Raw genomic sequence first — 17,234 nt, forward strand, 5'->3', positions numbered from 1 at the left:
CCATGATGGCACAGGTATTTCAAATTGTGCGTGGCCCCAAGTGGCAGCTCTGTTGCAAAAGTAAATGTTTACCAGAAGCCTGACAATTTGCTGATCTTGAGTGGCCACTGGCTAGAGGCAAACTGTGTAAAGCCCAAAGGAAACCAAACAAATGAATGGTGTGTGTTTGAAAGAAGCCAGAGAGCAGAGACCACACTTGGAGGAGCAAGAGTTGCTATTAAAGAATAGCGTCCTCATTACTGTTGATCTAAGGTTGCAACCTGTGTCCTCTTTCACCACTCTGGGTCAGTAATTTTTAAATATGGACATAACCGTTTACACCTATTCCACAGTCTACAACCTGGAGTCACTGAGCCAGGTCATAACCATGTAAATGTTACTGAGCAGAGTCGTTATCCACAGTAGGGGTTTGTCAAAGATCATGAAAACAGGGCTGTATCAATACACCAGGAGTGCAGCAATGCCTCTCAAGTAAAGCTTACACCCCCCCCCCCCCGACTGCCTCTAATTAGTCTTGAACCTGTAACTATGACACTGACATCAATCAGTCTCTATGCACCATTTTGTGCGTACTGCACTTCTCAGTGGAAATCTTCTGGCCAAAATCACATTCTGCTGTAGTGGTTGTCTAAGCTGTGCGGTATACATGACCCTGATCTGTGCAGTCTTGTATGGTGCACCAGAGGGCCGACATCTCAAGCACTCAATCCCGAGAGAAGGTGTTTCAACTAGATTGGCACACCCGTTTCTTGAAGGGGCCAACATAATCGGGCAGTGATTAATCTAGATCTCCACTACAAGACAGAGTGCAGCACCCTGCCTTCACCAAGTACAGTTCTGATAACCATGCATAAGTGCGTGAATGAAAACATATTTGATGGGCAGAGTCCCAGAAACTAGAACTACCCTTCCTTCTTCAATCTGAGGCATATCCCTGCTCATGTGTGTCCACATAGCATGGAACATTTCGTACAGATAAGAGCAGCATCAAAGTATTGCAATACCAACCTTGTCTGCTTGCCTTTACAGTCAATGTCTGCACCCCGGTTTTTGTAGCACCAGACGCTGCCTAAAATGGCATGATCCAATTACATAGCATTTTCCTAACAGTCTAGAATGAGGTTAACCCGAAGTTATCTTCACATTAAAAGTAAAATGGAAATGAAGACTTAAAGATCAAAATTCCTAGCCTTCAACCTCTTTGTACTGGGCTCCGATGATTCCTAGCTGGTCCTGCGCTTTATAAAAGTGATACATACTTACTAGCAAACTACATGGTCCCCTTCAGTCCAGGGGAGTCTAGTGGAGGAGATACAGATGATGGGCAGTAAAAAACATGTGTGCTTTGCCCACATACTGCATTGTCTCGGGAGTATAGCGCAGCGGCAACGTGCTCACCTTGGAAGGAAGACGACATGGAGCAACACATTCGGTCCCCGGGTCTGCGCTTAGAAACCTCTGGGTATTAAGCACGTTATAAATACCCTATCATATCATATCATATATCATATCACTCATCCCAGTGTAGAAGGAGGTGCATGAAGGCAGCTGTTGGCAAATGAGCCAGCAGGGAGGAGCTCACTAACTGAACAGCTGATGGGCTATGAAGAGGGTTTGGGGTTGAATGACCTAATTAAAAATGTTCGAGGGAGAAAAGAACGAAGATTATTTATTTTCTAAATAATCTTCGGCCTTTTCTCCCCTGAACATTACCAATGTGCCCAAACCCCTACCCACACCCCCAACACACCCGCACTCCCCTACTTACCATGCATTCCAGCTCGCTGGTCCCTGCGACGCTTGTTCCCTTTCACTTCCATGATTGGCAGCAGGGTCCCTTCCTTTTTCTTTTCTCACCGGGACAGCTGCAGGGGTGTCCCTGGCAGCCCCCGCTCACTATAGTGAGCTGGGGCTGCGGGGGACACCCCGCAGCCCTTTTCCTTTTGTTTGTTGGGGGACTGCGGGACATCTGCAGGGGACACCCCCACAACCCCCGCACACAGTATAGTGAGCAGAGGTTGCGGGGGACACCTATGCAGCCCCCGCAGCCCTAGACCGAAAAGAAAGGACCTACCCAACCAAAAGTCGAACTTGGAAGGTAGAAGGTAGAACATTTGGTAGTACCTAATTTAGGACTTTTGGTTGGGTAGGTCATTTTTGGACAAAACCATAAAGAACGGTTCTAAAATGACATCCAGTTTGTGTGAAATTGAGGAACAGCCCTCATGGTATGGCAACTGAGTCAAGAGTGCTTTAATAGTGACAGAGCACTGTGTATGGTCGCTCTAGGCTGCATGATCCACAAAGTGGCTACTGGAAAATATTCAGTTTTATGGGACATTACAGCAATTGTGGGGAAAGTGAAATAGTGACTGCAAAGCTGCTACCTTTCAGACAAAGACCACCCAAAATACTCAAAGGGTTTGTGCACAGTAATGGGAGTTTTAAGCTCAATGACGGCGGATACGCAGACTTCCCTGAAAACGGGGTATTTCCTACACATTTCCTTTCACAAAGGCAACCAATACCCACTTTCGGGTTCTGTTTACAACCCAAAATAGGCCTCCTGTTGGAAACACTGCCCAAAAATGTTTCCTCACTACACCTCTTCCATACTCTTTTATTTCTGATCTCATTAAATGAACCACCATTAAGTGGTTGTAAATACTCTACATATTTGCGAAGTTTTCCGGACATTAACCGTACATTTTTATAGAGAATCTCTGTGTTCGCCTTTTGCATTTACATACAGGATAACTCCTGGGGGGGGACTTTTTTCTTTAGTTACACAAGAAAGGGGTGTGGGAAGTGGCCATGGTCGGGGAGAATTGGAGGTTTGGATGTCAACAGAAAGTGTATTTTGGGGAGCAAAGCAGGTGTGATGAATCAGTAGTGCTTCCCCACAAAACCTTGACCTGGGACCTTCCTCATGTGGCCAGGGTAAGGCAGACACTTCCCGATCCCGACCCTGGGGTTGGTGTTTTGTGGGATTATCAGATGGGGGAGGAAACAGGTCAGGAGGAAGGGGAAAACGCCCCTATTTAACTTTTCCCAAAACCATAGGCTTTTAAATGGCTTATTACAAAGAAGAAATAAAACTAACTTTGCTGCCAGGGACTTCAAGTCCTATAATTCCCTCAGTACTGGGAAGAGGGATGCAGAGGAACACTACTGTCGGAGCAGTCAACTAATTAGTTGGACTGAGATGCGTAAAAAGCCACCTCATGTGCAGGCATCAGAAGTAGAGGAGCAGAAGAGGAAGAAGCAGCGTGGGCCGTGGTTGCAGCGGAGAAGGAAGCCTGAGGCGAGAGAATACAATGGGACACTGGGACCACTGAAACGCCTTAAGCGTTGACAGATCCTAAGAGTCTTTGCCTTGAACTCTCCCCTGTTGCAGAGGTCGCGCAGCGAGAAGTTTAAGGAGGAGACGCTTGCCCGACAAAGATTCATTGTACAGAGTTTGCGCAGTGGGAAGCAGCAATAGCGAGGGAAGTGTGCCCTCTTTAGGGGTTCCAGGTGGCTGGGTTGCACCTGACCCTCTTCGGAGCAGAAGGCGCTCCATTTCTCAGTGGTGTGATTGGAGGAGGACCAGAGGATGCTGTCCGCGAGGAGCCACAAGCACAGAAGACATGCGAACACCAGGCAAACACCAAGCGGAGCGTGATCGAGCGGTTTACCCGGTGAGTTCACAGCTTGCAAGTCACTCCGGAGTGTTACAACGCTGTCCGCATGTTCACGGCAGGCTACTGCACTTGCATGCGAGTGAAAGCATCAGTAACTGTATTTTTGAATACATAGCTATATATGAAACAAAAAAAAGGATATACCCGTTGAATCAAAGTGACTGTAAATAAGCGCATGATATTGTGGAAAGCCCAAAAACTCTGTGGGGAAGCTGTAGGTTTACCCAAGCCAAGAGTGTATTAACAAACAGCAATACCAATATAACAAACAGTGCTCAAGGCAAGAGGGGAAAACTGAGAGGCTTAAGGGTTGCAAGACTTACTGCTTATGTGCTAAGAAACACAGATCATCAGGTGATAGAAACCTACATTGCCAAAGCCAAGAAAGAAGAAAAGTGACACTATCTTTTGGTCACTATTTGGTTATTGGTGCAGAGGCGAAAGAACGGTGGAAAACATGCTTCCCTTCTAGATAAGGTTATCCAGAGGGAGAGGAGCATAGTTGCCAAGGAGTCTTAAAGAGCACTAATGTGGTTCCTTGTTTCCCCGTAACTTGTTTAAAGTTTGATGCTAAAGAAGTCTCATGAAGTCTTATGTTATTCTAAGTTGGAAGATACCACTGAAGCACTTTTCTGTTAATTTTGGTGAAGAGGTAGACTGGCAGTTTCTGACATTTGAAGAAGAATTGTAAAAGCTTGTTGAAGAAAAGTTACAATTCATTTGAAACCAAGCTTGTGGCAAATCATCCTGACAAAGACATTTGTTATTCCTCTAACGAATACAGAGGTGAAACCTGTTCTTCCTCCAGAAGGAGTTGGAATAGACTATTTCTTTCTGAAACCAAAGTTGTGACAACCTATCCCCGCAAAGACAATTGTTGTTTACTTGGAGAAGACAAATGATGTGAGACAGTTCTTATTCCAGGGGGAGTTGGAACTTATTACTTTCAATAGCTTGTTGAAGCACTGTACTTTTTGTGATCTAGTACAAATCCTTAAGAACTGTACTGCAACTTTGTGTTAGACCGGATTAACTTGTTTCTTTTGAACTGTGGAGAAAACACTTGTTCAGATCTGGGGAAGGGAAATTCACTCAGGTTATGAGAAGAGACATTGATCATATTGTGAAATCAATCATATGTTATATCATTGTTGAATTGAAGTGCTACATATATCCTTATGGCTTTATTGGTTGTACAAGTGTGAGGGACAGATATCCTTTTGTTAGAGTGTTTCCTTTAGTTTATTTTAGGTAGGGAAATCCACATCAGGGTAGGGGTAGAGTGGTGTTTAATCCAACCTTTTCATTTAATAAAATGGCTAAAGTTGAAAAATCTTTACAAAGTTGTCCGCCTCACATATCAAACCCCTCACACAGGATAGAGCTTTTTTTTTTTTTTTAAAGAGTCAAAACAAATATATTTCTCTTTCTACAGCTCAAAAATTCCCTTTTGAATGGAGTGGTGTTGATTCTGCAGAACTGAAACGGGGAGGAGTTGTTATGTTGAAATTGTAAAGCACACATTTAAGCAATCTCATGACGTTGATAATTCCTCTTATCTGCTTGTTGATTGCCGATAGGTGGGGAGCCTGAGGTGTGGGACGGGGGGGGCAGTGGAAACCTAGCAGCATTATTGCCCCCAGCTACATTGCAGACCAGGTCTGTGAGGACTAGTTCCTGGCTCAATTGTCAGAAACACAATGGCCCGCTCCATAATCTTGTCTGGGTCAGTTGAGGTGAAGGTTGTGTGATGCTTGCCTGGTGGTGTCCGGTTTGGGCCAAGGTTATCACTGGTACATCCACTCCTCCTTGTAGGAGACAGGAGCTGTGTATCAGAGAAGACAGAGTATTGATTGTTGATGTGCAAAAAGTAGGGTCAGGAAATATTCTGGTAGACAGGGCGGGGGAAGCCCAGGACAGATTACTAGGCAGACTGTCAGAAAGAAAGGCTAGAAAAACAGATGGCTAGATGAGTAGAATAGACACTGCTTAATTGAGACGCACAAACAGACAGACAGTTCTTAACCTTTAGCAGGTACCAAAACTAAGATGGGATAAGCAGAAGCTAAAAGCAGCTCCTGGGTATCCAGCATTAACCAGTGACCAAGAGCTAGAACTGGGGAATGAGGAGCTAGTACATAGTGTTACACAAATCTAACTTCCACATAAGAAGCAATCATATCATTTTGTCCATTATTTATGACCCTTATGCTTTGAATGTTGTATAGATGTGTCCTAATGTTTATTTATAGATTGTCCCAAACACACAGAGTTAAATTCATATAGGTGTTTGTTAAGGCATCAGTTGGCTTGGGGAGCCAAAAGTAGCTACTGGTAGCATTCAGTGTCAAGCTAAACTGGCTTTTCTAGGCTACAGGCAGGAGCTAAATAGCTACCAGCTGCCCTCAATTTCGAACCCTACTCTAGGCCACATGTCCCTGAATGTAAACATGAAGCCACATATTCTCACAACTAGCTATTGGGCCACATGTCCTGAATCTAACCGCTGTGCCACATCTCAACAGGTTTGACCTACCCAAACCCCACATGCATCTGAATCTAACCACCACAGGCCACGTATCCCTGGTCTTAGGTCAAGAGACCTTTTTAAAAAGACAGAAAACAAAAAACTATTTAGAAAAACTGCTCTGTGAACGCACAGAGCTGTCTTTCTAAATCCAACTGTCAGCCCCAGGGCTGATGGGCACGCCAGGACCCGGAAGCGGCCAGGAGAGAAAACGGGTCAGTGGCTATGTGTGCGTTTGTGCGTATGTGTTGGGTGTTCGTGTGTGTTTTGGTTGGGGGAGGTGTTGGGTGGGGAAGGAGACAGCAGGGCCGGGGTGAAAACCCCCCTTTTTTAACTAAATCCGGGACGAAGGGGGTGAAAAAAAATGTCATTTTGATTGTATCCTGCTTAAAATCGTTTTTTATTTGGTTAGGCGACCTACACAAATCGAAATAATGACATAGAACCGTATCCCCATGCTCAACCACCAGGGCACAAGCCCCATAATCGAACTTACATATCGTCATGCTCAACTACCAGGTCACAGACCCTAGAGCATAAACACTAGACCATAACCATTAGGAAACAAATCTCTAAATGTAAGCATGGCGCCAAACAAGATTTTGAAGTGAGATTATTTTTCTCCTTTTTGAAGTTAGGAGCTCAATTTTTAGGGAGTATAAAAGCAAGTCCACTTCCCAACAGAGCTATTTAATTTTTCAAGCAAAAATATACTCCACTCAAACATATCTTCTTTAAATCCATATGCCACCCATATCTCGAACTGCATACAAGAAGTGGAGGAGGTTGCAGAGCTGGTATTCATGCTCATAGTAAGTGCCATCACTGGCATAGCAGAACCGCGGTTAAAGCGCATGCTGCAGTGGTCTGTGTACAACCTACAGGTCACACATTATAATATTTAAAAAATAATGCATTTGTTCATCATTCAGACAATGATATCATAGTCATTTAGTTGGTTGGGCAAAAGCAAAATCCAACATTAGCTCAATTAAATTTTAGTAGAGTCTCAATGCTACAGAAAAGTCTAGGTATTATCGGTGACTAAAGCGTGTGTAAAAAACAGATGGTTTTCCCGACAGGTCAAACTGTGGGGAAAACCTGTGTCCACCCGTGAACCCCACAACTCCCACCCCAAACATCAGATTCCGCTTTACACACACAGGACTGACCAATCATCCGAAGCTCCGCTGAACTTTCAAACTGATGCCCGGCCGCCATCTGGAGAACAGCAAGGTTAATGCCAGAGTGTAGGGTTGGTTCCGCAGAAAAGGCTTTCCCATACCTGAAAAGAAATCATGAGTCGGTTGAGAGTCAGTAAAATGGGCATTTGGGCAGGGAGATGGAAGCATGGAGGAGTGGAGAGGCCAAAGAATAATGGAGTCTCACCATAGGGTGGCTTGGTCCCTCTTGTCCAGATCCTTGAAGCCCGAGCTAATGAACATGTCCTTGTAGATACGGCCACACATGCAGTACAGGTCTGGGGCGGCCCCATCCGCACCTTCTACCACAGGCAGGATCACATCCAGCGCCTTCCTCCGGTCGCCAGGACCATTCCGCCTGTAGGGGATACAAAGGCCACTTACATTGCCTGCCACAATGGATGCGGGTGGGTGTGCATTTGCTGGGGAGAAGGCTTGGGGGAAGAGTCAAGTGAGAAAATATGTCATTATCAGAGAGCAATGGGCAGTAGAGCAATTGCTGGGAAATTGCCTCTCTCCACATGTTTGGGCCATAGCAAAAACAGAACCACACAAGAGGGTGCAGGTAGAAGCTGATGAGATACTGAAGAGTGACTGTTGCTAGGTAACCCTAACCAGCCTCTACATGGCAACATCAGAATCAGATTATGTCATCTTCTGTAGCAAATTAGATCAGACTGAGATAGCAGTTTGTGATTATATGGTCATCCTGAATCTTAACTACTGATACACTGTGATGAGCTCCCACAAGTGGCCACACCCTGAAGTGGTAGGATTAGGATATCAGTGTGCCACAAATGCCACATGTTGAGTTAAAGGGGCAATCATTGAGGGATGTAGTCAAGTCGGCTGCTGCCACAGCTAGTCCACTCTAGTGACTGAATGACCAGCATAACAGTTTGTGACATGCTCCCTCTAGTTGCTGGAATATATGATATATTAGAATGAGAAACTTCTAGGATATCCATGGGTGTTAAAGGATAGTTCCGGGACTTTTTTTTTTATTGTCCCTACGGTTCGGCCATGTGTTTTTAAGCATAACTCGGTAGATCGTAGAAAACTTTCCTATGGACCTTACCCGACTTTTCGTCCATTAACGCACTCGAAATCAGCCGCCATTTTCTGATAATCCTATCATTTCCCCCATCTCCCTGGCTCACCTGCTTTTGCGGCACTAAATCAAATCCCCCGCCCCTGAAACAGAATTTATCAAAACATTCATATTCCCCGCCTCTATCCGTGACGTGACTGAGCTGCGTAGGCAAACGCGCCCAGGCGTCTTCTACGCGACTCCACACAGAACCCGGAAATCAACACAGATGAGCTCACACAACACAGCGCGCCACAATTGGGAATATGAAACTGTACTTTTAAATTAAACCGCAAGATTGTAAATTTGGTAAAGTACATTTATTTACCTATAACCATGTTTTGTATCAATAAAATCCAACGGCCTTCCTTTTATTGCCAACGCTTGAACAAAGTGGTGTGGTAAGTATTTTTGGGGGAGGAGGCAAGGCCGGGAGGCTTGATGCCAACCCGCAAAATAACATATGTATGTCTGCTGCATATGGGTTCAACGGTTATGTGGATTGAAGGTGGGCGGCCAGCGTGAGGGAGGATGCTGGCCGGAGACATGTGGTGTGACAAGACAAGGCACAGGAAGACTATTCAATGGAGACACACTAGATTCATTTAAAAAATCAAAACAACCATTGTTAAAATATATGTTGGGTTTTATTTTAGATCTTAATTTCAATTGAACATAAATAATAAACATTACACATTGTAAAGTTGCGGTTGCAGCACATCCAGGGAAAATCCGCGGTATTGTCCACTGTCGCTGGGGAAATGTTGTCTAATGGCAAGTACCGCACAGGCAGGTATTACTCTCCGAACGCGGTGTCCGAGCCTCCCGTGAAGCCACCAAGTGAAGCAACGATAGGCCACCAGCCTGTACCACCTGTGAAAACGAAAGATGCAAACTGTATTAAAATGACAAAAATTTCTTATCACTGTCGATTCAGGTAAAAAAATGTCATTCTGCTTTGAACAAAAATTCTATCTAGAAAATGCACAATATGGAACCAATTTACATGCATTCGAATGATATGTAGATGTAATTTTATATGTGGGAGACGACCATGACATAGTAGTGGCATCACTGACATCAAAACCAGAGTATACTTACTCGTTACTCGGATTACGCGGACGAACAGTGCGGCGAAGTTCGTGCATAAGCACCATCATCATCCTCAACACGGTCCGTGAGAGGCAGGCTTCCCTGAACTCTGGCAGCTCGGTGATGCATTGCGGACTTGGCTCGCCTTCCGAAATGTAGGCCAAGCACCCGGAATTTTCACGGCAGCAGCAGTTCTCCTCCTCAGTTGGCATTAGCTCGCACCGATTGCACGTGCACCAGGTGGAGACGCTGTCCATACGACATGGTCCAGGCTCTTCATCCGTTGACTGGTCCTCCCAACTGCCGTCCGAATCCCCATCGTTTTCGCGTGCTTGCCTTTCCAGTAGTTCTTCCTCTGTGTACTCGGGCTCGTACATATACGGCATTATTGTAGCCATTGTGTGGTAAAGAAAGTCAAATAATTTACAGAGATGGTACAGGTGTTCACAAGGCCTAGAAGCGGCGAAGGTAGCTGACCAGAGCACAGAAACGAGTCACAGAATACTCAAAGTAACACAGAGAGAGTAATGGAATCGAAAATCTGCTGCTGTGTGTTGTGAAACGGTGTGTTTATACTTATTGAGGAAAGAGGCGTCCTGCCATTTCCATGGCGACACTTCATTAGCTGAGGCGCAGCGATTGTTGACACGAAACGTGCTTTGGCCCTGGGAAATGGGCGGTACGCGTATGCTGATGTCAGGCTCAGGGGCGGGGGAATTGATTTAGTGCCGCAAAAGCAGGTGAGCCAGGGCGATGGGGGAAATGAAAGGATTATCAGAAAATGGCGGCTGATTTCGAGTGCGTTAATGGACGAAAAGTCGGGTAAGGTCCATAGGAAAGTTTTCTACGATCTACCGAGTTATGCTTAAAAACACATGGCCGAACCGTAGGGACAATAAAAAAAAAGTCCCGGAACTATCCTTTAAGATGTGCATAGTGGCTGAAAAGGGATATCAGTGTAGGGTGAACAGGCTGCAGTCGGTGGCATACTCGTGAAACACTTGTGTATAGGCGCATTATAAAATCCTGATAAATAAAATAAAAATAAAATAGTGGATAAGGGGCAGCTGCAGTGAATGGACCAGTAGGATGTAGGTGTATGATGAGCAAGTGCTGTAAATGGAAAACAATTACTCTGGGAAACCCACCAGCGCCTCCTTGGTGGGTGGAGCGAGTATGTGGGCTGGGCTGAGGGACAGAGACCCAACCGCAGTATTGCAACAAACCCATCTCTCTTTAAGGAACCCAAGTCAGCGATTTGCATAAAAGCGAAGAACATTTTAGGAACATAAGCCCACAATTTGCCATTTGAAATATGTCTGCGATAGTGATTCAGCAATAAACTCTTCAGCAAGTAATGAAAATTAGGCTCTCTGCTCTTTTCATTTGTCACAACACTTACTAACAAAAAAAAAGTCTGTACATTGCAGGACAGACAGCAATTAGGGAAGCTGGTCTACACGATGTGAAGCTTTGGTTGTTTCTGCTCAGAGCTCATCTGTCTCGCATGCCTGCGTTTCCTCTAGTGCTGGCTGCTTGTTGGCGAGAGCTCGGCTTAGGGAACAGACCTTGGCATTTCCTGGGCTAGCCTAGCTGGGGGGCGTAATGGTCTCCGACAAGACAACTGTTGCCAGAGCTGCGCAACGACTTGTTCCGTCCCATTTCCTATAAGTGGCCAAAGTAGTATATCAGTAGTACACAAGCTCATACATTGGTTGAGAAAAGAGATGGCTCAAGTCAGTTGTGGGTACAGTGCACCATTCAATAAAAAGGCCTATATCGAGACTGAATGAGTAGAATATGGAACCCCAATGGGGCCGGTTAGGAAGAAATAGCTCCCAAACCCGATTTAGTTATGAAACAAAAAAAGGAGGCTCTGTAATAAATATTTACAAATTTAGGAGCGGTGGAAAAAGCGAACCAGTCTCTCCTTTGAGAGAAATCAAAGATCCGTAGACACACAGTGATGATCTTCCCATCCAAACAGTGGGAATGTGATCCTGTGTCGGTGCTTCTGATTATGAAAAAGCAGTGTCGCCATTAGAACAAGTGAATCCTGTATGTTCTGTGTATCAGAATATACAAGGGTAAGAAAAGATCAAAACTCGAAAGAATGTGTTTCATAAAAATGCATACATCCTCCCAGCCAGTTGTTATTCATACCTGCTTGATTGTCCCGGTTAAAAACACAGTTTAAACCACTGTTATTTATTTGCATTTATTGAAAAACAGGGGTTTCACTTTAGTTCAGACTTCAAATGTATTTACAGATGGGAGATATTTCTCGAAAAGGTGTCCCTACAAAAGCACGAATGTGCAAACAAGAGCCAGATGGGGGAGTGGAAAAATTGGGACATTTAAAACATCACTGTCAGTGAGTAAACGGAGATACAATCAGACAAGTATGTTCACACTCATCCTTAGACATTCATCCTTTTTAAAGTCTGCCACCTTCTGCTTCAAATCGCTTTTAGTCGTTGATCAGTGCTATTTTGTACTTTGGTAACCACTCAGCACTTTGCAACAACAACAAGATCAACGGTTTCTTAATTCATGTCTTTGTTGACGATAGCAGCGACACCCTCTATGTTGATCTGCCAATATTTAATTAACTCAACAGTACAATACAGCATGGGTATTTTAGAAGTAGTTGAACTTTCTTTGAATGGTCTCGCGACTTTTGTTTTTTCCATTTTGATTTATCAGTGTGTAAGGAAGGCATGATATCAAAAGCAGAGACTGACACAATGGATGCAAGTTTCAAAAACCTTTAAATTAAAGCGATTTGGAAACTGCCCATCTTGCCCCATCTCTAGAATGGGAGTAATCTCGACCATTAAAACAAACAAAATAGTCCACATCAGTCTGGTCAAAATAAAAAGGCCTATACTAAAAAATTCTCAAATGTGTTAAGGGAATACAAAATGAAAAATAGGGTCTCCAAAACCAAATGTCAGAATTGCTTCAGCATTAACTCCCTTCCCCATGTTCAACCCCACGGGACCTAGAGAGTCTCTTGAAAAACAAAGGATAGCTGGATGGCACAATTCTATCAGTCTCGCTCATTAACATCAACCAGACTTTTGCTCCCTTTCATAACTCACTGGTCGTGTTAATGGGATTTCTTTCATCTTTTTCCTGCAGCTAAAGGCCGTTACCAACGCCTCCTATGCTCCTCCCCAACTCTGCCATTCACCCACAAGGGTCGCGGGCCGCTTTCCGGCAACTTGAAGGTTTCTTTCCTACGCTCGCTTAGCTTTGCTCTTCTAACGCTCACGGCTTCCCAAAAGCATGGAAATCTTGCCTGGCTTTCACTTAATCCTCTCAACTGTATATCAGCCCATTGGCCTTCCAACTTCCACTGCCTGTTTCTCATCAGCCTCAGAAGACCTTTTCCTTCTTGTAACCAGCCTAACTCAAAGTGTGCTTGTGTGCGCGCCAGCTTTTATCTTCACAGGGAGTGTTAATAAGTATCAGGTGTACATTGTTAGAGTTACGTGCCTGGCCTCATTACAGGGAACAGGCAAATGCAAGTCAGGGGAGGTAATCTTTCTGACCTCATTCCTCCTCTTCCTCGGCACAGTACTGTTAAGATAAAGTGGGGAGGAATTATAGGAGTTATAGTTTCCCATACAATAAGCAGGGATAGGTGTTAAATTGGTTGTGGGAAAGGGGGGATACCATGTCTCACCATTGAGTGCTTCTCCCCTACTCTGAGGACCCCCTACCTAGGTGATCCTCCCTCGCTTGTCCACCCCCAGGGTCGGGATCCAAAAGCGTCACCCTTTCCCTGGTAGAGGATCCCCGGGGAATAGGTTGTGAAACACCCTCTGGTTTTTCACAAGTGCATCAATGGGGCGATAACAAAATATTGTCATTATCTCTGCCCAACTGTGTAACAAATCATAATCGACTTCAAATCAATTAACTTATTAATGAAATATGACAAGAAGTCTACTAAAAGTAGTTGCCATCATGTAACGGATTGTTTTTCAACATGACTGTCTCACTTTAGTAGGAACTCTCACAGATAAAGGTTTCATGATCTTCTGATCATAAAGTACTTCGATGCTGCAATGACTGAACAAAGTCAAGACCCTGCAACCTTCACCTGTCATTGTAGTCATCTAGAATCCTAATGGGCATGCATATGAAATGGTGTTTAATTTTAGCAACCATTTAAATACTTAAACTACACCAGTGGAACAGCAATTTCAGAATGCTTCACCATCATGCTGCACGTCCTCTGCCACCTTAGATTTGTCGCATCCATACTATAGTGTTTTTAGATTAAAAAGGACTTCCAAATAGAGCTAATAAATTAAAACAATCCCTTTGCAATATACTAAATAATTTGAGTTATAACTGACACCAGTGTTTTAGGTGGGTCAGCATGGCGATGTGCTATCGTGTACACAATGTCTGCTATCTTGGAATAATTTCACACAATTTCTGCAGTAGAGTATTTCAAAAACAGACTGCAATATTTGTTGCTCTGCTCAAATAAAATGTGGTTTACATATTAATCTGACTGATACTCTTTTGAAATTGAATTTTTCACACCAAAATGTGCACAATTCTGTTAAACTACCAAATGCACTCTTGGTCTGTGCGACACAATTACATCATTTAATGCCCATAGTAATATCTTGACATGAACTGGTTCATCATATTTCTAAAGCATTTTGACATTGTGTATATATGTAACCACATAGTAGGTTTGTGCAACCTGATATACATTTTAAGCTCTGTGGATCCAATTTCACTATGTGCATCTAATATTTTTTGGAAAATTGGAAACAAACCTGGTTTGGGTCAGTATATTTATACTATGCCTGTGTTACCCGATATTCCCGTAAGTATTAGTAGGATTATTACATATTATAGTACGCATAGGTGATGCCACGCTATGGATTAATTTACACCTTTCCTGTGTCTGAAGTTGGAAAATCCTTCTTTGTTCTCTAGGCGATGCTCCAGAAATGCTACTTGCTTTACTTTTTGATGACTAATTTGGTACTTTTCAACCTTTATGCTGATGGCAGCCATTGATAAGAGTATGGTAGTTAGTCAAACTGCTATTACATTTTTTTGCTCAAATGCATGAAAGTGTTCATTTTTGCCTTTTTATGTATTATATGTGAAGGGTGGGTATCAGAGATTCCTACCTTCTCAGGCCCTTCTAATGTCCTCAAGACAATGGGCCTCATTACAAGTCCAGCGGTAACCCTGCCAGTGCAACCGGCGGGTTGCCGCCGGACTTGTACATTTTACAACCCCGGCGTTCTGGAAAGTCAAGCGCCGGTAAATTGTAATCCCCCCCATTCCCATAGAGTCCAGTAGGACTCTATGGAAATGGGGAACACGGAAGCACCGGCACGGTTAATAACAGTGCTGGTGCTTCCGTGACTGTCTGCCACCGTGGCAGCTGTACCCGGCAGGGACAGACCTGTCGGGCACAGCGGCTCCAGCTGGCAGGCTCGTAGTTTGCCGGTCCGGAAACAAACGGTGCCAGTAAACTTACCGGCACTGTTGTTTCCGGACCGTCAAACTTGTAATGAGGCCCAATGTGTGTTATTGCATTGAAGGGAAATGCTTGCCCTTTCCTTCTATAAAGGACCTCTTTAAAACCATTTAAAACCATTATCTGTACATGTTACAATGCTGGCTTATATTGTGGGTGCAGCTACAATATCATGAAAGTTGTACAGTGGACATTATGATGTACAGAATGTGGGCGCCAGCGTCATGAAAGTGTTTTTCAGTGAGCATGCTGGCATATATTGTGGATGAAACATAGTGAAAGTGGTTTACAGTGGCAATGTTAGCATATATCATGGGCAAGAATCATGAAAAGCATTGGTAAATGCTCCTGTGTACTGTTGGTGACCTGGCAGCTATAGCATTTTCTCATGTGTTACCCTCTGTAAGGGTGTCGAAGGAGGAAGCCGGCACAAAGCTGGCATATTTGCGGTGCACTATCCCTATAAGAGTGGTTCCCCTACCTCAAACGAAATCTCAAGGAACTGTCAGGATGCCTGTCCAAATGAAAATCCACGACCTGTGTCAGAACCTACTTCTAACCATTACACTACAACTAAAACTAATATTGCTCAACAGAAGGTTCTCTCTCTAGGAGAATGACTCCCTTTCTTTACTCTACAGATTTGTAACATGCTCCTCTGAACCCAGAGGTATATGGCGCAACAATGACAGATGATAGAAAACATAAAACATGGAGCTCAGCTGATGGGGAAATGGGGGCATTATTATCACTGAAGCAGCTACAAGTGAATTAAAAATATATGTTTTAAATTTTGTCTTGAAATTTTCAAACAGGTTGATCTTTCTCATTTCTTCTGGCAGCGAATTCCAAGCCTTCAGAGCTGTGTTAAAAGCGCTCTGTTTAACATGTGAAATTGAGCATCTAGGCTCTTAAAGCTGTAATGTACCATTTGATCAGAGTGTTCTTGTGTTCACATTCACATGCAGGTCCCTCGAGAGATATACCTTTCCTGTGCATGTGATGTACTTGGTTACCATAACTAGTACCCAAAATGTTACCCCATCTTCAATGGGCAACCAATATAGGCCTCTTCTTGCTTTGGTTACATGGTCAGACCTCCTCAGCCCCATAATGGCTCTAAATGTGCTGTTCTGTATGACCTGTAGTCCTAGATACTCTGTCTTACTGATGCCCAGGAGAAGACTGCCACAGTAGTCCATCTTAGACCCAATAATCGCCCTAGCTACGATTTCACAGTTAGCTTTTGAGATAAAGGGGCAAATCTGTGTAAGTAATTTTAAGTAGTATGCAGACGAGGCTACCAAGTGGCTCACTTGTGCCCTCAAACTGAGATGCTGACCCAGTACAATGCCTAATGTTTTCACTTTTGTTTTAGTTTCTATATGGTGTCCTGACAGGGTGCAGTTTTTGTAATACTCCCCTAACTTTTCTATTCTCTTAGGTGTACCAACAACCATGAGTTCTGTCTTTTCCTTATTCAATGCAAGGCTATTTTCTACCATCCATGCTTGGATGATGTCATAAACTTTATTCAATCTTATAGAGTCCCGTTTGTGATTTCCTGACAAGTGGGATGACACATTGCGCGTCATCCGCATAGTTGGTCAATTCTACACGATTTTTCTCTGACATCTCAAAAAGAGGAGATGCAAAAATGTTATAGAGAGAGGGTGATAAACAAGCACCCTGGGGGACTCCAAAAAGCAAGACACTAGGGGGGGCTTCCGCAATGTCACTGCACACCCAAGTGTTCTGTTACTCAAAAGAGATTGAATGCAAGCTGAAGCAGCATCTTTGAATTTGGCTACCTCCCTCAACCAGGCGTCTAATAGATGATGATCTACCAGGTCGAAGGCGGCTGACGGGTCGAATAACATCAGAAGCGATGTTCCACCGTCGTCCATGGTACACAACAAATTGCCTATTATGTAGCACCTTATGACACAACCCGATCTACGCTCTTCAACAAGAACAGGGTTTTGGATATGGGTCTGTAATTAGGTGCCTCAAAAGGACACAACCCAAGCTTTTTTATTAGCAGAGCTATCCATGCTGTTTTCAGGTGATCTGTGTCATGACTTTCTAAGAACAAGCTGTTAATGAACTTAGTCAG

General features: G+C 43.9%; 1 protein-coding gene across 1 annotated transcript in view; it reads right to left on the reverse strand.

Moving 5' to 3' along the window:
* Positions 1-17,234, reverse strand: part of MAP3K6 (mitogen-activated protein kinase kinase kinase 6) — a 1,613,301-nt gene that overhangs the window by 1,269,468 nt on the left and 326,599 nt on the right. Inside the window, exons 7-8 of the mRNA XM_069622894.1 lie at positions 7,600-7,770; positions 7,383-7,495 (exon numbers count right to left, since the gene is read on the reverse strand). Coding sequence (XP_069478995.1) covers positions 7,383-7,495; positions 7,600-7,770 — 284 coding nt within the window. The remainder of the gene's footprint in view (positions 1-7,382; positions 7,496-7,599; positions 7,771-17,234) is intronic.

The sequence above is a fragment of the Ambystoma mexicanum genome, chromosome 11 (assembly GCF_040938575.1).
Source record: "Ambystoma mexicanum isolate Mex_15411 chromosome 11, UKY_AmexF1_1, whole genome shotgun sequence".
NCBI classification, from domain to species: Eukaryota; Metazoa; Chordata; class Amphibia; order Caudata; family Ambystomatidae; genus Ambystoma; species Ambystoma mexicanum.